At 49.9% G+C, this 26056-nt stretch overlaps 1 protein-coding gene across 13 annotated transcripts in view; it reads right to left on the bottom strand.

Moving 5' to 3' along the window:
* ARVCF (ARVCF delta catenin family member) overlaps positions 1-26056 on the bottom strand; it is a 2420581-nt gene that overhangs the window by 77766 nt on the left and 2316759 nt on the right. For all 13 annotated transcript variants that reach the window (XM_069620022.1, XM_069620031.1, XM_069620027.1 and 10 more), the window contains 2 exons: positions 5859-5986; positions 3178-3328 (listed from right to left, as the gene is read on the bottom strand). In XM_069620022.1, coding sequence (XP_069476123.1) covers positions 3178-3328; positions 5859-5986 — 279 coding nt within the window. The remainder of the gene's footprint in view (positions 1-3177; positions 3329-5858; positions 5987-26056) is intronic.

Genomic DNA, 26056 nt, shown 5'->3' with positions numbered 1-26056 from the left:
CAGCTCAGCGTTGGAGCCAAGTATCCTGTGTAGAAGAGCAGCCGACTGAAGATCTGTGGACTCCCCCCAAAGAGGCCCAGCATCTTTACCTGTGTTTGAACCGCAAAGCCCTGATGGTCTACCGCTCTGAAAAGGCTCCGAGCGGTGCTTCCACCCTTGGACTGGTGGGACCAACCAGTCTCTGTGCATTCCCAGGGATCCAGGCGTCCGGAGCAAACGAAAGTGTCCCTGGACCACCCGGTGGACTGACCAGCTCTCCAGTGGGCTACATCGCTAGAATCGTCAACATTCCACATTTCCCAGCCTGAACTTCAGTGGCCCCCAGCTCGCGGTGTAAGTCACCTACCTGCCGGATTTCAGCTTCAAGGGATCCTGCTCTGAAAGGTCTTCTCTGATCACGCCTGGAGAAACGCCTGCCATCGTCGCTCTGCTGTGATCGTCAGTGAAGGTTGCTTGCCTGTGTCATGTGCGGTATTCAGAAGAGTCCTGCAGCAGTGAATCCTGCTTGCCTTCTTTGCCAGGGGTTGTATCCTGCTCCAGCGGCTGACCAGAGAAATCCTCAGACCCGCAACCCATAGGCCTCCTGCATGGAACAAACGCTGGGAAAACCTGCCTCAGTGACCCCTAGTTGACTCACCTAGTCACCTGGGAAAATAGGAGTCAGGGGGATAAGTAATTGCGTCGCATTCACCGCCCACAGTTCTCCTTAGAATAAACCTTAGAATTAACTTTGGTTATTCCATTGCAATGCTTTCTGATCATCGGACCTAAAAGCTTGTATCTGAAAGATAGGGATCTAATAGTACCTATCTGTCTTATTGTTGAATATCTTTGGGAACATTTCACCATCAAAAGAACTCTTCCTACACGAGCACTTTCTCCTAAGAAGAAGCTTTGTGACTTTTGAGCACAAGGCCCCACACATCACAGGGAATGGACTTATAAAGTTAGGGAACAATTCTTGTGCTTTGGTTTCATTCTACTGCATCGCTACTAGCCTTCTTTTAGCTATTGAATGCCTTTCTAAGAAAGTAACGGTGACTGTACATATGTTTTATAAGCGAGCGTGTGATGCTACCATCTACTTGCTTCATTTCTTAGTGTGTGCTTTGGGCCTATAATAAATATAGTATTTTGTACCTACCTGTCTGGACTGAATTATTGTGTGCTTCAATGTGTGGACTCATTGTGGACCCCTGACCACACTCTCCTGAGAATACCCTTGACCACTCTCCATGCTTTCCTTGATTGGGTTTTGGCTAACGTCTCAGAGGTCCCCTGGTCACTATAACTAGGGGGGCCTTCCAAAATCTGCCCACCGGGCCATAGAATAGAAATGCATTCTACCAGCAGAACCCCGACTTGTGCACATTAAGGGAAGACGCTCCTAAGGCAGACACCCTGAGATTATCTGGGGGTGCCGTGAAGCCGCTGTGCATGCCTGGCCTTTTGGGTTGCGCTCCCCAATAATCATTGCACCCCGGAGCCCTAATGCTGCAATTAACAGTGAGAAGGGTCCCAGGCAATTGCTCGCTGACAATAGGGGTTCATGCAAGCCCTTGAAGAGCTGAAAGGGCTCCGAGGTAGACACCGGGCAACATAGTTTACAGGGGAGCACAAGAAACTGTTGGGGACCAATACTGGAGACTGACTGACCAATAAGAAGAGTAGAGCAGGTGTGGTGCCAAGTGAGTAGCAATGTGCAAACATCTCTGAACCAGAGTTTGTTAATTCAAGTGACAGTCAGAAGTATGGTTAGGTCTGTGGTTGGATTGTTTACGCTAACCAGCTGTTGGCAATAGTAATCATGAAGTGTGGCTTGGCTTGACCTGTCAGGTCTAGATCAGTCTCTGAAAGGAATCCAGCGTGTTAATTAAGCAATAGAACCCAAGGAGGGGGGTGGCATTACTGGTCTGGTAATGCACCTGGGGTGATAGTTACATGCCCGACTCCTCAGTGAAATGCATAGAACTCCCTCAGTGCCATACACACACACACTCTCTCCTCAGGAAGGTGTTCATCAATCCCCAGAGAAAGGCATAAACTCCTCGCAGAGAGGTGCACGTGGCGCGACTAGCACAAGCTTCTGTTAGTAACAGACACCACCGCCTCCGCGGTGAGGTGTTCCACGTGCAACCGCCCTCATATTTACATGCCATGATATACAAAGAAAACAGAATAGCGCCAGAGAAAGAAACGTGGAAAAGAAAGAAACATAGGAGGGATAAATGGGGAAGAGGGGCAAAAGGAAAGAAGTGGCCATGCATAGAAGGAGAGAATGACAGAAAGGAAGACCAGTATAGAACACATCAAAGGAAAAGAAAGCGAGACTAGAAGGAAAGAATAGAAATAAATAAAGAAGGGAATATAGAAGAAAAAAGAACGATCAGGACAGACAGAGGGGTAGAATGGAATGGGGGGGACATTCAAGGGGAAACCAAAGGGTGCACCCTGGGCACACAGGGCAAATGCCCAACCATCCACTGGGTGCTTTAAATGCTAAACAGTTCACGGTGCATGGGAGGGGCATCAGAGGCAGCAAGGGTTACCTTGGGTCAGGGAACCGGGGGGAGACTTTGGGCCAGGGTACCGGGGGGAGTCTTTGGGCCAGGGTACCGGGGGGAGACTTTGGGCCAGGGTACCGGGGGGGGGGGGGGAGTCTTTGGGCCAGGGTACCGGGGGGGAGTCTTTGGGCCAGGGTACCGGGGGGGGGGGGGGGGGGGGAGTCTTTGGGCCAGGGTACCGGGGGGGAAGTCTTTGGGACAGGGTACCGGGGGGGAAGTCTTTGGGACAGGGTACCGGGGGGGGGAGTCTTTGGGCCAGGGTACCGGGGGGAGTCTTTGGGCCAGGGTACCGGGGGGGGAGTCTTTGGGCCAGGGTACCGCCGGGGGGGGGAGTCTTTGGGCCATGGTACCGGGGGAGTCTTTGGGCCAGGGTCCCGGGGGAGTCTTTTACAGATTTGCCATGGACATGCAGTGGCAGGGTCCAGAGGTTGTGTCTACTTCACTTTGCCCACTTGCCAAGACTCAGAAATAATGATCTCAACCACACAGCACTGGCTCCAAACCAAAACTAAAATGTGGCATGATCAAGGGCTCTGCCATGTCACATGGGCCTCTACGAAGGAGTCATATTTTAGAAACGTCCATGGGTTTACCAGCTCAAACCAGGCACTACCTATCAGGTCCTTGTTGCGTCGGTCCATGGAGAGGTTTCTCAGTGCTATGGCCACCGCCCGCACCACCTTGTCTGAATCCGACTGCAGCAGCTCGACGAGGACGGGCAAGCCTCGCTCTTTCCGCACGGTGGCCCGGATGTAGGTGGCCCACTGATGGGAACAGGAAGGAAGCAGAGAGGCGTTGTGTTAGAAACATCAAGCAACTGTGGAATGACATGCGCGAGGGCGGGGCCAGCAGCCGCGAGGGCGGGGCCAGCAGCTGCGGGGGCGGGATCAGCAGCCGTGGGGGCGGGATCAGCAGCCGCGAGGAGGAGTTCTGCTCGTGGGCTGCGTGGGGGAAGTCAAGGACCCACATTCCCTTTAGTCCTGTTAAAACGTGTGTGGCCTGCCTACCACCTTGGGGCTATGACCAGCTCTGGACTGCATCCCCTCACTCCCACCCGCCCATTAACTGCTCTGTTGCCAGCTGTGCCAGTCAGAGTTGGGGACAGTGCCAGAAAGACAGTGTCTTTCTCATTTTGCAACTTGGGCATAGGGCGTGGATAATTTCAGGAGAGCAGAACACGTGTGCACCTCTGCTTGCCCACTGTGTACCCGGAGGTGCCCTTTCATGCATTTGAAGGTAACAGAGGCAATGTGCCTAGAAGTCAGGCCCCGAGCATTAAGGCGCTCTGCTATTGGAGTGTGTGGAAACAGAGGGTGCCGACAAGCCTCCATGCTGCATCAAGTGTGCAGAGCCATACTATGCACTGTGCCCCATTGGCACACACTCCAGCAGATAATAGTGGTGGGCAACCGAGCTTCACCTGTGTGCACACCGCAGGTATGAAGGACTGATGCTATGTTAGCTTATGGCAGAGGAAGGGGTGTTAACGGCGTCACGTGCACTGCACCGCTTCCTGTGTTCTAAGATCTGCTGGTTGGGCTTCTCGTGTGGAGCTGGGATATAGTTTGGGTGATAGTTTCTGGGCTTAAAGTGAGTGTTGTTCGAGTCATAGTGTATTCTGAACGCTGCCTGCACCTCAAGAAGAGTCTTGGCTGGGGCTGCTGACCCGGGGACCCATAAGGAAACTTAGAATGACCTCTGCCATACTTCCGGTGCCTGCAACCTTCGAATGCCCAGATATTCTGGACTGCAACTCTCATCCGTTCCAGCCAGCGTGATCAATGATGAGGGGTCATGGGATTTGTGGTCCAAAACACGTGGAGAGCTGCAGGTTGACGACCCTGTCCTGTGATTTCCTGTCTAATAAATGACCCTAAGAACATCCCAACATGGCCACTAAGGCCTGTGAGAGCCGCACTCACATCTCACCAAAGCCACATGCAATTCCCATGCCCACCACCAAAGCCACGCTCAGTCACCACCCACCAAAGCCACATTCAATCCCCATGCCCACCAAAGCCACATGCATTTCCGATGCCCACCACCAAAGCCACACTCAGTCACCACCCACTAAAGCCACGTTCAATGTCCATGCCCACCAAAGCCACACTCACCACCCACCAAAGCCACATTCAATCCCCAAAGCCACATTCAATGCCCATCAAAGCCACTCACCACCCACCAAAGCCACACTCACCACCCACAAAAGCCAGATTCAATCCCCATGCCCACCAAAGCCACATTCAGTGGCCATCAAAGCCACACGTGCCATCCACCAAAGCCACACTTACCACCCACCAAAGCCACGTTCAATCCCTAAGCCCAAAGTCACATTCAATGCCCAAAGCCACACTCGCCTCCCACCAAAGCCACATTCAATGCCCATCAAAGTCACTCGCCACCCACCAAAGCCACATTCAATCCCCATGCCCACCAAAGCCAAATTCAATGCCCACCAAAGCCACATTCAATCCCCATGCCCACCAAAGCCACAGTCAGTGGCCATCAAAGCCACACGTGCCATCCACCAAAGCCACACTTACCACCCACCAAAGCCACGTTCATTCCCTAAGCCTAAAGTCACATTCAATGCCCAAAGCCACACTTGGCACCCACTAAAGCCACACACACCACCCACCAAAGCCACATTCAATCCCCATGCCCAAAACCATATTCAATGCCCATCGAATCCACACTCGTCACCCACCAAAGCCACATTCAATCCCCCATGCCCACTAAAGCCACATTCAATGCCCATCAAAGCCACACTCGCCACCCACCAAAGCCACATTCAATTCCCATGCCCACTAAAGCCACACTCACTGACCACCAAAACCACATTCACTGCCCATCAGAACCTTACTCACTGCCTGGCACATGGCCATTCACCGCAGGCAGTGTTCCCTCACACCATGAAAGAGTCCCATTCGCTAACCCCCAGAATCCAACACATTGCCAAACCATAAACTCCCCTCTCCTTCAGTCACAGGCACACTGACCACCCGCACCCCTCGCCAGGGCCACGCGCACCATCTGCCAGAGCCACGCGCACCGCCACTCAGAGGCACGCACACACATACACTGAGCCCACCAAAGGTACAGTCACTGCCCATCAAAGTCTCATTCACAGAGTGCCCCAGGCCCACTCGCCGTGCACCAGGGAGTCTCTCCCCTCACGAAAGTACTTCACTCACTTACCACCAGAGTCCAGCACAACCCTACTGCCCTGCCAGACAGATCCCGCCCCTGTTTCCATCCAGGGCTGCACTCGCCAGCCCTCAGAAGCCCACTCACTGTCCAGTTTCCAGCGCTGAGGTTCTGCAGGGCGCCAGCGGCGGCTTCCAAGGTGTTGAAGTTCTGGCTCTCGGTCAGGATGGAGAGGTAGAGACGCACCACTTCAGGCTGGTACAGCAGCTCAAACCCTGCAAGGGGGGAAAAGTGGGACAAAGTGAGAACGGCAGCTGTAGTGCCTAGCATTATACATTCAGAGATTCTAGGCGCTTAACCAAGTTTGCAGCAAATAAAGGCCCAGACACTCCCATTACTGACATCAGAAGGTTGAGTCGGCCCCATCAGGGTGGTGCCCTCTAACTGCTCAGGTCACAGCTCTCCGTGGGAGGCACAATAACCCACTGAGCTCGGGATGGTGCCCTCTAACTGCTCAGGTCACAGCTCTCCGCGGGAGGCACAATAACCCACTGAGCTCGGGATGGTGCCCTCTAACTGCTCAGGTCACAGCTCTCCGCGGGAGGCACAATAACCCACTGAGCTCGGGATGGTGCCTCTAACTGCTGTAAAGGCCCATCCCCATCTTAGCACGTGCAGTACCAATAAATGAGATACACCCCAACGGGGAATGAGACTAAGAACAGGCTGCGAGATTTAGTCTTTCTTTATAAAGAATTGGCATCCAGAGAACTCTGCTGCCCGAGAGCGCTCTGGCAAACAATACACGTGCAATTGATTATAAGGGCAGAACGCGTCATAAATGATGTCAGACATGAATGTTGCAACGTTCCTTATGATTGGACACAAGCTCACGTTGTATAGGCGCGTATAGGTGCTACTCCTCCGTGGTTGGCTGCTGGGTTGGCGGGAGGATGAGCGTCACAAGGTCGATCTGTCTGTGCCCAGGCGGGGTGAGGGTCAGGTCGCTGTGAGGCAGGGTGGCCGCTAACTAAGCTAACATAATACACTAGCATCAAACATGCACTAAACAATAGTCATTACCACTCCTTTGAGCAAATCATCAAAAACCTATAAATTGTATTCATGTAATCGCACCATTGCTTATTGGGACGTATATGGGGTACCAGGTTAAGGGGCTTGACCAGTATGATAACATCAATTATGGGGTGGGTCTGGACTTATCAAAGAGGCTGGGGGCAGGTTGATGTTTGTTAGAAGTGGGAGACAATATACTGTGACAGAGGTCTGATTTTAGCTCGGGGCACGCTGGGGTGTGCTTCATGGCAGGGTCACGTATCTGGTACATCAAGAGAATATCGTGCAGGGACACAGGGTTACACTGGCAGTAATTTTCCAACAGCGAGGGTGAGAGTGCACGGGCAGGTTTGTGGAGACGGATGAGCTGCAAGGCCTGGTTCAGGCCGGTTCACACACGGGACAGTGATCTTATATTTGCTTTTTTGCAATTACCTCCGGCTCGAGCGTGAGAATGGAGATGCGAAGCTTTCGGACACAGTGAGAAAGGGTGGGGTCCATGTGTGCGGTACGCGCTGCACTGCACAAAGGAGAGAAGCCTTTTCGTATTATCGCTGTGATACACACTAACAGCTGTTCCACATCCCATATATCACAGCCCAAGGTTCCCATATACCATATTTGCAATTACACAACAGCTGTTCCACATCCCATATATCATAGCCCGCCGTTCCCGTATCCCATTTATGCTATTACACGAACAGCTGTTCTACATCCCATATATCACAACCCATGGTTCCCATATTTGCTATTACACAACAGCTGTTCCACATCCCATATATCACAGCCCGCATTCCCATATCCCATATATGCTATTACACGAACAGTTGTTCCACACCCCATATATCACAGCCCGCCGTTCCCGTATCCCATATATGCTATTACACTTACAGCTGTTCCACATCCCATATATCACATCCCACTGTTCCTGTATCCCATATAAGCTATTACACTAACAGCTGTACCACATCCCATATATCACAGCCCGCCGTTCCTATATCCTATAGATGCTATTACACGAACAGCTGTTCCACATCCCATATATCACAGCCCGCTGTTCCCATATTTGCTATTACACTAGCAGCTGTTCCACATCCCATATATCACAGCCCGCTGTTCCCATATTTGCTATTACACTAGCAGCTGTTCCACATCCCATATATCACAGCCCACTGTTCCTGTATCCCATATAAGCTATTACACTAACAACTGTACCACATCCCATATATCACAGCCCAATGTTCCCATATCCCATATATGCTATTACACAAACAGCTGTTCCACTTCCCATATGTCACAGCCTGCTGTTCCCATATCCCATATATATGCTATTACACGAACAGCTGTCCCACATCCCATATATCACAGCCCACGGTTCCCATATTTGCTATTACACTAACAGCCGTTCCACATCCCATATATCACAGCCCACGGTTCCCACATCCCATATTTGCTATTACACTAACAGCTGTTCCACATCCCATATATCACAGCCCACTGTTCCCATATCCCATATATGCTATTACACTAACAGCTGTTCCACATCCCATATATCACAGTCCACTGTTCCCATATCCCATATATGCTATTACACTAACAGCTGTTCCACACCCCATATATCACAGCCCACTGTTCCTGTATCCCATATATGCCATTACACGAACAGCTGTTCCACTTCCCATATGTCACAGCCCGCTGTTCCCATATCCTATAGATGCGATTACACGAACAGCTGTTCCACATCCCATATATCACAGCCCGCCGTTCCCATTTCCTATAGATGCTATTACACTGCTGGCTGTTCCTCGCCACACCTTTTCACGCATCTTGAAACCACCCAGCCTGACAGGGGTCTTATCCTGAGGTCAGGTCTTGGGACCACGTTTCCTGTCCGTCTCTAAAAAAATAGACTACGCAGGAAATGCTTGCAGGAGTGGAGCGCAACAGGTGGGCCTGGAAGAGGGAGGCGCCTGTGCAGCGAAGCGGCGTGTTGGGGTAGGGCGGGGTGGCTGCTTGGATGGGGCCAAGGAAGGGGGAAGGGTACCCTTAACAAAAGAGGTTGGGGTCATTGGGGCGGAGACAGCGGGGGCATGGTAGCATGGCATGCGTGTTATGATATGATATGATATATGATATGGCATTTGTAACGCGCCTATACACAAGTGTTTCAAGGCGCGACGAGGCAGGGGGGGGAACAAAGGGAGACAGACAGAGATCCTACTAGGCCAGGTGTCATTCAGATCGCGCAAGTGCAGGGTAGGGGGACTGGGAAAAAGTGCAGGGGAAGGGGAGAGGGGAAGTGCAGTACATGGTTAGTAGAATACAAGATAGATAACAGGGCCAGCTGGTGGCAAGTGCAAGGAAAGTGCAATACGTGGTTAGTAGAATACAAGATAAATAATAGGGCCAGCTGGTGGCAAGTGCAGGGTAAGTGCCGGGAGAAGGGGCTGTAGGATACAGAGACAGTCCCGTAGTGCAGGGGTTGCCAGGGAGGCAGTGCAAGGAAGAGTGGCTGGGCCCAGGACCGAGATCGGTGAGTGGCCCAGTTGCAGATTCAGTACAGTTTCAGTAATTTTAGCAGGGGAGAGAGGGAGAGAAAGCGGAGGCAAAGAGGAAGGTGTTGAGGCGCTTCCGTAACCGGAGATGGTTCTCCTCAAGTTTCAGGGAGGCAGGAAGGCTGTTCCAGAGGGAGGCCCCTGCTGCGGAGAGAGGTCTACCCCCAGCTCGTTGCTTGGAGAAGCAGCTGACCCTGAGGTAGTTGGAGGTGGATGAGTGAAGGGCTCGAGAAGGAAGATATTTAGGAAGAGAGAGTTGCAGGTATTTTGGCCCAAGGCCCCAGAAGGCTTTGTGGACAATGCAGAGGGTTCTGAACTTAATCCTCGCAGCCACAGGGAGCCAGTGTAGTGATTTCAGTCTTGGAGAGATACGGTCCCTGGGCTTGAGGCCAAGGACAAGTCTCGCAGTCCTGTTCTGGATGAGTTGCAAAGGGCGGAGAGTAGAGGCAGGAAGATTTAGATAGAGGCTGTTGCAATGGTCCAGCCTAGAGAGAACCAGAGCTCTGGAGACAGTGAGCTTCTGGGGGAAGGAGAGAAAAGGAAGGATACCTCTGAGGAGGTGTAGCTGGTAGTGTGACTTCTTAGAGACGTCAGAGATGTGAGGAGAGAAGGAGAGTGTGGAGTCGAAGATGACCCCGAGGTTCTTTGCCTTGCAGGTAGGAGCAGGAAGAGGGCCAAGAGAGGCCGGCCAGAGAGCTGCAGGTAAGGAGGGAGTGGGTGTGCCGATGAGTAGAATCTCAGTCTTACTGGCATTAAGGCAGAGGTTGTTGGCGGCACACCATTCCTGGATAGCAGAAAGACATTCAGAGATGAGGGAAGTGGAAGAGGAGGCCGAGGGTAGCCTGAAAATGAGCTGGGTATCATCCGCGTAGCACTGAAAGTTGGGACAGAGAGCGGCGATGCGGTGAGCAAGAAGTGCCAGATATTGGTTGAACAACCAGGGGGAGAGGTTAGATCCCTGGGGGACACCACAGGTAGAGAAAAAGATGTCAGAGAGGAAGGAAACCAGTTGGACCTGGGAGATTCGATTGTAGAGGAAGGAGGACAGCCACGCCAGAGCTTGACCAGTGATACCCAGGTTCTCACGGAGACGGTTGAGCAGGATGGTATGGTTAACAGTGTCAAAGACAGAAGAGAGGTCGAGCAAGATGAGAACACAAGGGGTGTTAGAGTCAAGGTTTGAGAGCAGGTCCTCACGGATGTTCAGGAGAGCAGTTTCCGTGCTTCTGGCCGCTCTGAAGCCAGATTGATGGTCATGAAGACTACCAACAGATTCAGCATGGAGATTAAGCTGGGAGATGGCCAGTTTCTCCAGGAGCTTGCCCAGGAAGGGAGTGATAGAGATTGGGCGGTAGTTAGCTGGGCAGGAGGGGTCGGAGGAGGGTTTCTTAAGAAGAGGGTGCACAAGGGAGTGCTTGAGGGGGGATGGGAAGACTCCAGAGGCGAAGGAGTGATTGCAGAAGTCAGCCAAGGCAGGCGCCAGGGAGCGGATGTGGTCCTTGATAGTTTTGGAGGAATAGGGGTGTACCTGTTTTGATGAGACTTTCATAGATCGGACTTGATACCTTGTCAGCAGAAAAAAGGGGAAAGGCAGAGAAGGAGGGAGGAGGGGTGGCTGCCGAAAGGCCAGAGGGAGAGCAGGGAATAGGGGAGGGGAGGTGATAGGAGGAGAGAGAGGACAGGATGTCCTGAGTTTTTGAAATGAAGTGAGAGGCCAGTGCCGTGCAGAGGGCCTGGGAGGGGTTAGGAGAGATGGAGACTGCAGCAGGGTTGGCCAGCTCCTTGCAGATTTTAAAGAGTTCAGCCGAGTTGTTAGATGCCGCAGAGATGCGGGCTTGGATAAGGGCTCTCTTCTTAGTTAGAACAGAGAGCCGGTATTGCCTTTGGAGCAGGCGGCAGGTCAGTTTGTCAGAGGATGAACATGAAGCCCGCCATTTCCTCTCTGCCACCCTGCACTTGCGTTTAAAGGTGATGAGATCTGACTCATACCAGAAGTTACATTTGGCTTTGGGCTTCAGGTGGATTCTCATGACAGGGGAAAGGATATCAAGAGTATCAGATATAGCAGAGTGGAGAGGGCTGTGTCAGGGTGGGAGTCAGCCGAAGGGGGGGGGGGCGAGAAGGTGGTAGCGAAAGCCTCAACTGACGGCTGGGTCGGATGACCGCGAAGGTGGGTGGCAGTGAGGAGGGTGGCTTTGCCTGTGGGGTAGGGAGGGTGAGGTGGAAACCCTCCAATGGGGGGAAAATCCTGCCCATTTGAGTCTGCTCCCAGGCGGTCTAAATAAAGGCGTTATTTAGTTCGGTCTTAATAAAGGCGTTATTTTGTTTGTTAATTTGTTTGGTCTAAATAAAGGCGTTATTTTGTTTGGTCTAAATAAAGGCGTTATTTTGTTGCAACCGCCAGGGGGGCTAATGACCTAGAACCATTTTAACTATTTGAATAGGTTACATGTATACCTAGTTTTTATTTTTTTTAGCCACTTTCTCCCACGAATAAGCAGAGGAAATCCGTGCGATAAAATAGGTTATTTTGCATCTTGTACAGCGCAAAACCTAAAAAAAACACTCCCACTCAACAATGATGTCAGCAATGCAAGAATAACTCCCACCCCATCGCTCATGACGTCAGGTGCTCTTCCCCTCAGCATCCTCGCAGACTTGGTCCATCGTCTGGGTGAACTATCACTCCCTCTCCCCCCCACAGGAATGCGTGGGCACCTGAGGAGTTGACAGGGTGGGACTCAGCCCCCCCCCCCCACGGAATGCATCTCAGCCAGGCCACACTAACTAGGTGTCAGCGGGGTACGCCCTCCCCCAACCACCACATATCTGCAACCAACACTGCTCACCCACCACCTCCAACACACTACACCCGAGTCGCACGAAAAATGCGGGGCAGATCTTCACATAAACAATCTCTCCCACTCCCCTCACAATCGGTCAGGCACCCACCCACTCATCTGCTATCCGTGGGCTGCTACTTAAGGCGTAACCACTCCCTACCTACCCACCCTCAGGCTACGCTCTTCTGAAGGGCGTTCACCCCCCCACAGTGCTTTGGGGACATACCAATGGCAGTAGGCGCTATACAAACAGCGCATAACATGCAACATCACACAGGTTACTGGTAATGCACTCATCAGGGCAGTCATGACCCAAAGGTTCAGAGCAAAGTGCAAGTCCTGCAACTGTGAGCCGAACCCAAGAAATCTATTAACACTTCTCGCAGGCCATGATCTCTGACTATGCCCGGTGGGTAATGCACAGATCCGTGCAGCGTGCCCTCTAGTACATTCTCTGCACTGCAGCTGGACGTGCATCCACCAGCCGGGTGCACTAGCCAGCCCCACTGCAGCCAAGTACAGGATCAGGTCAGAGTACCCACGTGGCACCGCCTACCCGCACCACACAGCATGCAACCACCTGCCCTGCAGCCGTAACATGGAGGCTCTCTGCTGGGGTGCGGCGGCTTTGGCTGTGCACCGGCTAAAGTGCTTCTAACCGCACCAGCAGCAGTCACCGTAGCACGCAATTTGTGCCCCCGCCCCCTGTCCGGTGTAACCATTGGTGACGCAATTTAGATCCGTGCACCCCCGTGAATCCGGGCACGCCCCTTTACCCACCTCCAAAAGGGGACAGACAGTCAACTTCAAATCCTTCTTTTGGTAAAACGTCAACCACTGGCCCAAATTTGGATTCAACCTCTTAAGGAAGCAGTTTGTGCACTACGGTTTGGAAGAAATTCAGCAGGGGGCCTGAATGTGATTCGGTCTGTGTGTTCTCGCCCCCCCCCCGCTCTTTTTACTTGTTCCACTCCCTGAATGAAACTTTACGAAATCTTGGCAAAAGATTCAGAGCGGGCGAGGTAGGTTTGTGAAACATTTCGTGCTGCCTAGCAAACAGTCTTCAACTCCGACTTCGTAACATGTAGAAATATATATCCATACATAAACACACACTACATACATACATGCACACGATTGGCAGCATACACGGGGGGTGGAAGCCTCACGTGTTCATTTCTGCAGTGAAGTGAACTACAAAGGATAAATGAGGGTGCGCTGAACAGAAATGGTCACCAGATGGCGCCAGACCTCCACAGAAACCCAATCTCGAGGTCGAGAGAATGGTCTCTGGTAAGTGGAGCACAGCGGTTCCCAAAGCAACGTGAAACGAGCATTGTCAAAGCCAACCGTTTTGGCTTTTGTGCTTTTCGCCAGATACTGACGTGATCATAAGATGGCAACAGCTGGATACCGTGCGAGTAGTAGCTGGGTATATGATGGCAGTGGCTAGGAAATGCCTATAGCTTAGCCCATGCTTGTTTTCAATTGAACTTCAATGAAACTTGTTAGGATGCAACCGGCTTACAAAGCAAGTGGCTGCAGGAACACTTGTTTGGGATGTTTTTATTACACCAGGGGCTTCTTTAGAGATGCTATCAAGTCATTAACTCCCAGAGGCTGGTTAGGAATAACACCGGCAGGCCCACACACACACACTGTGTTGACACTACCTAATCTAGCTAGCATAGAGATCTCAGGAGGATGTGTTTTGGGTGGCGAGGGGTAGCAGACCACCTCTTCCGGCTTCAGTGAAGAGCTACAGTGCCCTCGCTGAGGGCCAAACCTCCCAGTCCCCGCCCTGCCACCCTGTGGGACTAGCCTTCACAAACATTCCCAAAAGCACTACACAAAAGAACGAGGTGGGTAGTAAAAGGGATTCCGTCACAAGGAATGAAATCATTGGAAAGAATGATTTCAGTGGCAGCCCACAACCGCTGGCAATGGCACGCCACCCTCTTCAATAGACCCCAAGCAAACCAGCCGCGGAAAATACCCAGTGTAATGGTTAATCACTTTTTCTGGAAGGAAAACCTGCCTCTTTTTGAGGGAATCACCCTGCAGTAACTGAAAAAAAAAAAGGTATAACCAAGACAGTCCCATGAAAATAGGAACGGGGCAGCCAGAAAACCAGCTTGGATATTCCCATGGCTGCAGCACTGTTGGAGGGGGCAGCGGGTAAGAGCCACCTGGATTTTATTTTCATTTTCAGGTGGTAGTGGCACAGCGAGAGGGCGAGGCAGAGCAACTTGGTTGGCTGCTAACCTAACCCAAGGTCCCAATGACAGAAATAGGTTGTAATAATGATGTCTTATTTATATAGTGCTCTTTTATTTATTTATTTGCATTTTTAAAGCGCTCACACAGCCTGCGGGCTATCGAGGCGTTGTTACAGAATTTTTTGCTGTTGTCTTAGTTGCATATTTAAACGCGCTTAAATACCCCGAGGTTTCTAAACACGAACCCGGGGAAAGAATCTGTGTTGCTTCGTGTCGTCTTGCTTTCAGGAGAACACGTTGCCACTGAGCTATCCTCCTGGGACTCTCACCAAAGCACTTTACATATTACATATTTACATACAAGATCACCCAACCGAAGAGAGTACTCATTCATCGATCTCGGAAGGATGAAAGGCCGAGCTGGCTCTGCTGGGATTCAAACCTGCAACCTATTATAGAGAACACACATCACTGCAGTGATCGGTCAACCCGCTGAGCTATCTTACCGAGCAAACTTACAACTAGATTGCTCCTGCTTCAGGTTACATGTTGGATGTCAAGAATACCTATGTCACACATGACACCCGAACCCAGTACTGGCTCCCTAGGCAATTTCCTCATAATCCCGGGGACAGGTTTGGTTTTACGTTTCGCAACACGAGCCTACAATACCCAACATGCAACGTGCTGCTGGCTAAAAAGCCAGGACTGCTTGAAAATGCCATTTTACAAACTTAGAATCCAGGAATTAATTAAAAGGAACGCCATTGCGAACATTAAAGCGCCGAGAATCTATGCAGTTTGTGTTAGGCGCTCTTTTACTAAAGACAGTGCTGGTCATTGGGCCGGCTCTTGCCGGGTTTGAGATCCGGCATCTGATGTCTCCACGGATCTTGGACCAGGCCAGCATTGACAAGGCTTCACCAAGCCCCCAGCTTCGCTTTTAGAAGCTGGGGGCTCGGTGATAGAAACTGCTCTGTGCTCCTTTGCCCAGCCGTCCTTCGTGCGTTTGTAGGTGCGATTTGCCTAGCCTGTTTCCTTTCTTCTGGCCTATAATGGACACCCCCCCAGCAATCAATGGGCCATGAATATAACTGGGAGGGGGGCCATCGCTGTTAAAAACAGGCTTTCTACACCCTGGGTACACTATTGTTTTCCAAATGTGCAGCTCACCCTTTCATAGGAAAAAAAAACAGTAATTTCAAAACTCAAAAATGCTGCTTAAACTTGCATTCACTGGTTGTCTGCGAAATGTGCTTCTTTTTTTGTTGGACACAAATACCCTGTCCTTTGTGTTTTTATCACAGGTCATATTTATAAAGATATTATATACTTGTCAAACTGCTTAATCACACATAAATTCTTCTGTTGTGCTGACAGCAGTTATAAGGAAATTAAACTGTGAGTTCATGGGTGCCAACTTTTGATTTTCACTACAGAGGGCAGAAATACCCCCACTTTTGCCATGAATATAATTAAGCGACCAGCCCAACCCATACCCTGACCAAACATTTTATAGCACTTGTTTTGTTAATAAAAAGGAATTGCAAAAAGTCATACGATTAACAACCAGTTTTTAATATATAACATCTCAGCAACGGTCACTGAACCTGCCGAGCTACCCTGGTCGCCTTCTACTGTAGAGCGAGTCTATGGATCCCTTAATGGACCAAAAATCAGTGCATTGCCATCAGTATGTTGGGTCCACCACTGCCATGGAACTGATTTAAAGTGTGGAGTTTGAAAAGAAGCAGCATGAAAGAAATTTCACTATTTTAAAACATTTCCTTTGAGCGGAGTTCAATTGCCAGCTCCGCCCCCACTGCTGGACCCCCCCTTGTGGGATTCCCCTTGGCCTGTTTTCCAGTTCCACCACCTCCTATAGTAGTGGTCTTCAAACTTTTTGGGCTGGGGCCCCCCTGAGCAAAATTTGGGCAGGTCGGGGCCCCCGAGAAATGCCAAATGGACAGTATATATTGCGCGCAGTCACCTGCTCCCATCACAGTCGCTGGGCTCCCTCATCCCACTCCTACCCAGTCCCTGGTCTCTCCCCATCCCATCACACACCATGGGCTCTCCCCACTCTGCTCCCACCACTATCCCATGGTTCCCGCCCATTGTGCTCCCACCATATTCCCTGGGTTCCCCCATCCCTTTCCCAACACAGTCTGAGGGCCAGTGGCGGCTGGTGATTTTTTTAAGTGGGGGGGCAGAACTATTTCCCCCCAAAATGTCATAGCGACGGAGCATAGTGAGGGAGCCCGAACCAATAAAGGTGGGTTCGGGGAGGGGTTTCCCCCTGTGAATTTTTTTTAAATAATGCGTTAAAATGTTGCATTGTATAGCATACTTTTAACAAAAAAATGGGTAAATAGCCAAACAGTTTGCAATTAGTGCCGGGGGGCCCAGGCGGCAGGCATGACATTTTTTACTGGACATCTATGGTAGATGTCCAGTAAAAAGATACCATCCCTGTCCCCTAGGCCCCACTGGGCCTAACACAATCAACATGATTATGTGTGTATGCAAGGCGCTGCACATTCATACAGCAATCACTCTATCATTCACACGAGCACCCATCACCATACACTCACTCATAGCATAAGCATACACGCATCCATACATATGTTTAAATAAAAACAATGAACATAATCGTACCTTCTGCATTGGCCTGCGTGTGGGTGCTGAAACGCGCTGCTCCAGGCTGCCCTGTCTGCATGTATGTACCAAAAATGTAGTGTGGGCCAGTCAAAATGGGCCACCATTTTGGCCAATGTGGACCAGTTTGATGAGTTACTCAACTATGCAGTTATTCATTTTGACCATTGTTGCTGAATATATCACAATGTACTTATATTTTAACACAAAGCAACCCCTTGGGTACTGTTGAAACAGTGGGCCTCATTACAACCCTGGCGGTAGCTGTGCCGGTACAACCGGCACGGCTGCCGCAGGAGTTGCATCCGGGTCCGGCACTAGCGAATGGGCAATTACCGGGTCATGCCGAGTTAGGCGGACCTGATAATTGCCCTTTCGTGGGTTCCGGTACCAGTAGATACCCATTCCCAATTGAACCCCATAGGGCTCAATGGGAATGGGGAGCTCGGATGCACCGGCAACGTTAATAAACCGTTATTGAGCTACCGGTGCATCCGACGAGTTGTGCTCACGGGTGCTGCACGGCCTGCCAGGTCAGACCTCGCGGGCTGTCAGGCACCCGCGAGCACAACTCTTACTATGGCGGTACGGTAGAAAAGGTGCCGGTAGCTTACCGGCACCGTTGTTACCATACCGCCATAGTTGTAATGAGGCCCAGCCTATGACTAAAGGGATGAATATCCATTTACAACTGCGGGCCACTTTTTCATTGATGCCTGAGACAGTTTCATGCTTCAGCCCGACCATGTGAGCCACCCCTGCCCATGTCTTACAATCTATAAAAAAAAATGTTTTTTAAAAAAAAAGTTTTTTGTTCAATTTCATGCTGAGCTCTCAAGGCCCCCCCCCAGGCATGCACCCGTGGACCCCTGGGGGGTCGCGCCCCACACTTTGAATACCGCTAGCCTACAGTATATGCCACATTCATTTTATGGCCATTTCGGGCAACTCGCTGCGCCTGCTTTGCTACTGCGGACGGTCCAGCCGGCACCCCGTGACCCAGTCTCCCTCCTCTTGAACCCTTGGCAAGGGGACTCCATGTTCCCAAAGCTGCAGCCTCTGGCCTCACGCCACTGCCCAATTCCCGACTGTGCAGCGACCCCGTGGAATTCCACCGTTCCGGGGGTGCGGGGAGGCTGTTCCGGAAAGCGCCTGCATTCCAACCGGGTCCTTCAAGGCCATTCTTTTCCCAGCGAAAAACATTTACTGGGAAGCAAACGCACCCCCAAAGGAGGAACACAATCTCTCTCCCAGGGGCCTCTAACAGCCGTTACCCTAAAGGGGATGAGCCCCTCTTCACGGCCCTGAAAGCGACGGGTCGCTTCTAATAAGAGGACATTTTACATTCCCTTCGGATGAGGCATTGCCAGGGCCCTGCTGTGCCAGGGGGAGCCTGGTGCCAAGTTCATGGGGAGGACAGGAGGTGGGTGGGGGGGGATGAAGATCGTGAAAGAAACAGTACAGCCTCCGTCACTGGCTTTGTCCTCTTGAGCTGGAAATCTCAAAATGGGAGGGGTGGCCTGGGGGGCAAGTAGGGCACGGGGGGTTACCTGACAGAACTGGTCCAGTACTAGGAAGGCCCCTGCCTGCAACAGCCCCGAGCAGGACAAATTCTGGGGAGCAACATTGTCCATCAAGTTTTACCTCAGGGTTGTGAAACTCCAGGCCTCTAGGGCTGGAAACATGTCGGATTTTCAGAATGCCCCAATAGTCATGAGATACATTTGCATACAATGTTTCTAAATGTGTGCACATTTTTACTCGAATATTAATGACGGATATCCTGAAACCCATCAGGTCTCCGGCCCTCGTGGCCTGGAGTTGGACAGCCGTATTTTTAGCTTGTCTGTGCCATTAGAGAAGTGGACCTACCATATAATCCACAACACGTCCCAACAGGAGCGGCCCAGACCAAACCGCTAGGCCACGTCCCAGCTACACAAGGCAAGCTTTCTGCCAGCAGGTTATTGGAACCTACATCTTCTAGTAAACAGTATACACACAAGTACGTGTCTTGTGTTTGGGAAGTACCAATTAAGCGGACGGCGTGCAGCGTCGGCGCTCCTGGAGTCACGCAGCGGCGTCGAGAAGAGGCTCATCTCAGGCAGAGGTATTGACAGGGGCCTTAATGAGCCCGCAGAGCTGCAATGATGCTAATTTTCTCCATGCTTAATAACCTGCTGGCGCGATCTTCCAGGAGAGCCATCCAAAGCACGCTGCGCCTGAAATCGCTAATTACATCCTGCAGCAAGTTGGAGAGTCAAGAGTGCCCTTTACCCGTCCTCTGCCCCACTTATGTCCCACCCCAACCTGTGCCACAGAAGATGCCAAGCGCCCATGCACGGGAGAAAAACATCTCAGACGCAGGTTCCAGCGCAAGTGCAACTGGGCTGTCAAAGTAGGAGGTGGGGTGGGCAGAGGTGGTCCCCTATTGGCTCTGCAGGTGACATGTGCCCACTGGACGGCTCTTCCCAAGTTGTGTATGGTGCTCATTCCCCCCACTGAGTGATCATGAGGGCCATCTTTGTTAGGGTAGAGGCCATCTACAGAAGAGATGGCCCATAGAAAGAGGGTGGGTAGGTGGCAGGCAAGGGATATTAAAGAGCGGCTTGCGGACCAGCCGTGTTCAAGGTCGTGCTCCAGCCAAACGGTGTGGAAAGGCAAGCATCGCCTCCCCTGATGCGGATTGACACGGCGGCACTAGGACTTCCTTATTTTTCATTTTGATGGTCGACGGTTTCTTCCATCTTAGATTTAGGTTTAGAATAGGCGTTTTTCCAACTTGCACACATCATTCATTGTTCAATAAACACCCCTGAACTGTGACCACTTGTGTCTGTCTTACTTGTTGCCAGCATGAGTTCCTCACAACGTTAAGAACTAAGAACCCACCTTGTCCCAAGAGATCCTGGATAGGGGCGCCCGGCAACCCAGAAGGCAAAGAATAGAACTGGGCCTCGATTCCTATATTGACGCACTTGTGAGCTACACAGTCCCGAACATTGTCCGTTTGTCCCAAGCTGCTTCATGCCAATGCTGCTTGGACTGCAACGCATGTTAGACCCAGTGGACAAGCTCCTGCAACCAGATGCGGATTCATTACATCAGGAAGCTCCTAGAAGCCTGTCTCAATGCTGCTGAGGCTCCAAAGAAAAGAAACCAAAAAGGTACCGTGAAGAGGCCCCCTCCCGCTGTCCACTTGTTGGGACCATCGTGACCAAAGTGCCTCTTCTCTACCTTTTATTCTACAAACGCCTACCCTGGAACTAGTGAAATTGATGCCAAGTGCCCTGCCTAAGCACCCCTGCTAATCAACCCAGAGTGACATCCACACTAAGTCCTGCATTTTCTGTGTTACATTTACAGGGATGGGTTTTTCAGTGTTTTAGTTAGTTGTATTGATTTTTTTCATTAAAGTTCCCACATTTTCATAGAACCTTGATCGGGCATTAATTCTGAAATCATTTTACTAAAGCTGTTTTGGGTTGCTATATTTGTCAGTTCACAACCCCTCCTGTAGAGTATAGCTGGCCTGCGTGACCAAAAGAGACACAGGCAGTATACCTGTCAGGTTATGCCTGTTTCACCTTTATGATTGGGATCCCTGCTAGTGTAGTAGTAGTGTGGGACTGAGTAGTTGGCTTAGCAGCTACTTATCCCTATACTATTGCAGAACTGAAGTATTTTCATCACAGGCTGACAACCCCATTGTGTGATGGTTTCACCAGCTTCAACAGTGAATGGTGTACAGCAAACGCGGCGGCCATCTTGCAGGCAGAGGACTTGCATTTGCTGCAACAGTGACAGACCTGAGGTACAGAAGGCCAAAGAAACGTCCTGAATGGTCCATATCTTGGTATCAGGACTTGCCCTTATCACCCGAATTCCTAACAAATTATTTGTTATGATTAATGATTCTCCCGCAGCTATGGTGTAGTAAACATCTGCAGTGACATCAAAGCAAAATGACACCTTGGGCAGAACTCTGGACAATCTGATTTCTAAGTGTGAAGAACTGATCTGGGAGGAAGAGCAACCAAGTGCACTTGAAAAGCTTCAGATTTCCAGCAAACATCCCTCTCATCCACCGGAGGCTATCCTCTTCCACTCCTCGCTAAATGGCACTTCTCTGGCGCGGTATCGTAAATCTTGAGTCCTCGATTTCTCCGCAGGTATGGATGCAATCAAACCCCCCAGCCTCACCACCACCACCAATGTTTTGTTTGATTATTTCAGCTTCAAGTAAGAGGAGATTCAACAGAGTTCTCAGGAGCTAAAAAGCAATTGAGAGCCAACAAAAACATGGAACCCATGAAACACCGCTCACAGAAATGCAGAAGAAAAAGGACGAAGCGCGATGTAAGGGTCGGGGCAGAGCTAAGGGACTCTTCAACGGATGAGGTCCCTCGCCAGAGCAACAATTCATCTAAAGCAAATCGGTTTGCCTGCTTTGAATGAGTCATGTTGGATTTTTACCAGGAATAGGAGAAATATTTCTTCTGTAGCGAGATCTGCAACGCAACGGCAACTCTTGATTCGGATATCACGTTTCCTCGAGGCGCAAGCGGCTGCTGGGAGCTCGACGGTCCTATTGGGTGAACATTTCTTAAGCAAAAAAAGATTTATGCGAAAGGTCTTTAAATTGAAACTAGCTGGATCTGTTATGTCTAACGCCAAACTAGCCCTCTCTCTACCACACTCTGTGTCTGTTTCGGTATAGGTGTAGGAGTCACATAGTCAGGTGCTCGTTTGCTAGAGCCAGCCCAGCGGTTGGAAAAATGATTGCTACCACTCGTATTGTAGTCCTACTACCAATGTTACACGTATCTAACTTAGCAAGGTTAGCATACCAAGATGCAAGGTCCGGTACACGCCTACTGTCCCCATGTCTTTGGGGTCAAAGGGCTGTATGCTCGAACCACTAATGCACCCTGGGCTTGAGGCTCATTTTCATGTTTGTATCATTGAGCCATATATATCGATTCGGACCGCCGCAGGGTTTGGATGCGAGGATAGAATGGCTGCAACATCGGCACTCCTTTTGGGGGAGGCCAAGGGCCCAGCGGTTCCTCGTATGCCAGATCTGAAAGTAAGGGTAGCGGTGCACGTACACATTCTCTATATGAGAATGACCTCACATGTAGACATTCTGTAAAGAAGATATACCCCCAAAGTTTTTGGGGTTGGAAGGGGACTCTCTAGCCTGTGTTTCCTACACGGACCATCTTGTTTGCTGCAACTGAGGAGCTTGGCAGAGTCTCCCATTGGTTCTAAGATGGTACTCGAATACCATGGTGGGAAAGCACATACACGCAAGGGGATGTCCACTTGCATGCAAGTATACACTACACCTGTAGATACATACAAAGACAGTCTCTCACACTGCTGGCCTTAGGGGTGGGCCTCCCGGGCAACCATCTGTGGCGCACTGCCATTAGCCACCTACTACGCCAGTTCAGGGGAGTTTTTCAAGGTCAGGAGCAGAGCGCATTTCATAACAATAGGGAGCTGATCTGTGCCTATTGAACAATTTGGTGCCCCTCCATAACCAGGGGCGCACGTGAGGGGATGGCGGTGCAACATTTTTGTTTTGCTGCCCAGGGTGCTGCAGCCGCTAAGACCAGCCCTGTTGTCACTCACACACATTTATTAATGGACTGCATCGCAACACACACTGCAAGCCTTCTGCCTCCATGCAGCTGCCCACACATGCACACCGACTGCTACCCCCGCACTGTAAAACCGGCTCGCAGCACATCTATTTTTAGCCGTGATCCTGCAATGGCCTCACACAACAGTAATAAAAACACCATTATCCAGTAACTGCCGCCAGACGCAGATGGAAAGCACGCGCTGCCGTGGGGTTGAGGGAGGCGTTCCAGTGACCTGGTCAAAGAGAGCGGAAGCTACTAGCAATGAGGCATCCAGCTTGCATGGCCAGCAAGGGCAGCTTGGAGCAACCCAGCTTGCACGGCCAGCAAGGGCAGCCTGGGGCAACCCAGCTTGCACGGCCAGCAAGGGCAGCCTGGAGCAACCCAGCTTGCACGGCCAGCAAGGGCAACCTGGGGACGCACACAACCTTAACATCAGTGAACGGTGGAACATATTGTGTTCTACTCGTAGAATTGAATCCTGCATTGCTAGTCGACCCCATGAGCAGCACACATTCCAATTAAAGTGGCCTCCATTCATTGAATTTCTCAACTACAACACTCCTGTAGTGGCACTGCGTATGAAAAAGACAGCAAATGGAAATGTGCTGAACACATGTAAAACATTCCATGTTATAGTGAATGGGCCATCTGTACAGTTTGCACTGAATAAGCTAACCCAAAGTAATCAACTAACAATTTACAGTTAAATAACATTTCCCCAGTAATTAATTAATGTACCCATTAACATTGCAGTGTAAATGGTCTCGATGACAGATTCTGTTTGCTTTTCAGTGGAAATTTAAACATGCAAGAAAATGCATTGGCTGTCATGGTCATTCTGAAAGCACTATTGTGTGCTTTGCAGGAAGCAAGTTGATACAAATATGCTCAAGAGCTGGAGTGTTCGGAGAGAGAAATGCCATGATTTTAGAAGGATCGCCTGGGGTGACAGGAGACGTCAGGAAAAGAGGCAGGGTCAGTAAGATTGACAAGCCTATGGTATAAATCTAGCTGCAAGTGGGTGGAGGTTGTTTCATCATTTGGCAGAGAAAAGAGACCAGGAGGGCAGCTCGGCTGTGCAAAGAGGGCAGAGCCAGGCTGTGCAGAGAGGTCAAGATGCTCTCCAAGAAGCTGTCTGAGAAAGACGGGTCAGAGTGAGGCCGCTGGCTTGTCACTCGGCTGCCAAAGCTGAAAAATTTGCAAAACTCCCATTTGCAGATAAGACACTTCAGAGAGGGACTCTTTCGTGATAAACAATGCAGAAATCCTACACATTAGAAGTGAGTATTGGTGAAACTGAGGGACGTGCAGATATTTGTGTGATATTCCGTCAGTTAGACAGTTATGAATATTTTTAAAGAATGTCTGTTTTCCCTCTTTCTTTCGCCTGACATGCTTTTGTGCTACGTGCTTTATGTCTTTTCTTTTAGACAGTACATTTTGTAACCGCATCGGGCTTCGAGGTCTGGGTAAGAAGAAATGAATGTTTTCATTATGAACAAAGATGGCTCATGTATCTATTGCTGAAGGGTTAACTTGTTTTAAAATGTGCATCACAGAACCTATTTTTAAATCATAACACGTATAAAAAGAAAAAGTATTTGCAAAAAATGAATTGGTGGAGTTGCATTTTCGTGTCTATGTGGATTATTGTTGAAATAGAGAAATAATAAGGAAGTGTCCTAGTGTATCCAAAAGCGGTAAAAATATTTACCACATGTGGTAAAGTGGAAGGTAAAGTTTGGAGAACCAGCTTGCAAGCTAGAAAACCTATGATGCGTGTGTGTGTGTCTCGGCAGTGCATGCTGACCGCTGAGCAGATCCGTCAAAGACGGTAGTCTGGTTTTATAAATAAGTGACCAGAAAAACAGCTGGTGCTGTTCTGTCCCTGTAAGTGTGAAGTCCAATAGTCTGCACTTACACTCAATCCTAAACAGAATACAACTATAAGAGAGGGCAAGACGTGTCTCATATAGGGCATTACTCTAAATACACTGCGCTACCACGTTACCGCCATTTTAAGACAAGTCTAAATACCACCCAAAATATGTAATAGCCCTCTGACAAAACCCCTAACCGATTGCTGGAATTAAACACTTTGATCGCAATTCCAATGTTCCTAAACCTACATGAACCTGTACAGAATAATACAAATATTTTAGTTCTCCATTGTGTACCCCCTCTACCTAACTTTTTTTGTCATGTCTTTTATATTATTTATCAGATAATGATAATCAATTGCTGTTATAAGACAAGTTTGTCTAACATTAGGCATTATTTTTAACATTGCATTTAAATATATATTTTCTGCAGTAGCTTATTGCATTTGCAACATTTCAATAAACAATACTTAAACTGAAGGAGTTGGGTCCTCCATAGCTACAGGAGTTGCACAAGAATCCTGAGGGAGACCAACTACATGCAGCAAAGATCCATATGTAGAACTGATGCTAATGAGAGTGAGCTAGCCGATAGGGTGCATGCACCTGCTGCCAAGCTTTTTGAGTGCAACTGGCCATAAGGTATTTCATGAGCGATTGCTGCTGAAAGAACGAACCCCAAGTGCAGAGACTCCATTGCGACATGCCGAGGATACACATAGCAGACACTAGGACTTGATGCCCCCCCAGAGACCCACACTAACCTCCAAAATAAAGGACCCAATAAGATGGGAGGCTGAAAATACATTTGCTTGTTCAAGACATTCCTTCAGTAGGTATATCAGTGCAGGGGTCGGCACCTAAACCACTTAAGTGCAGGAGTGGGCGGAGCCTACAATGATTTGTTATGGGAAATCGTGAACATATACGCCCCTTAGCACCGAAGTGCTCTTAAACTTGTATCAAAGACTCAATTGTTTTGGCAAACATTTTTACACTGGGAGAAATGCTGTGCAGTGAACATTAATCTTGATGTGAAAACAAGGAGAGAAAACCTGTTCCAAAATGGCCGCAATAATGTCTGTTTCAGAAGCAGTGTCCCTTTTCAACTTCTAGAAATCGAAATGGGCACTTCATAAGAGCAGGGAAAGACAGCTGAGACCCACGAGTAAGCCATAAGACTAGACCGGTAGGCTGGGAAGACTCCAATGACCGCTGAATGAAAAAAAACAGAGGCGTGATCGCCGTAAGGCACCGGAAGAAGGGCGTCAGCGCTAAAGGATTGGAATTGCTGGCACTGTAGAAAACACTGGGCAGATCCAATCAGAATCCTAGAAAGGTGCCCATCTATCAGCAATTACGGTCCACATTCCAAGGATCAAGATTGGCTGGACAGAACCCAAAATTCCAATGCGAGTGCTAATTTGCTTTAACCAAAAAAGGCTTTGAGCGAGAGGGG

The sequence above is a fragment of the Ambystoma mexicanum genome, chromosome 10 (assembly GCF_040938575.1).
Source record: "Ambystoma mexicanum isolate Mex_15411 chromosome 10, UKY_AmexF1_1, whole genome shotgun sequence".
Classification (NCBI taxonomy): domain Eukaryota; kingdom Metazoa; phylum Chordata; class Amphibia; order Caudata; family Ambystomatidae; genus Ambystoma; species Ambystoma mexicanum.
This window is presented reverse-complemented; position numbering and strand designations above follow the sequence as displayed.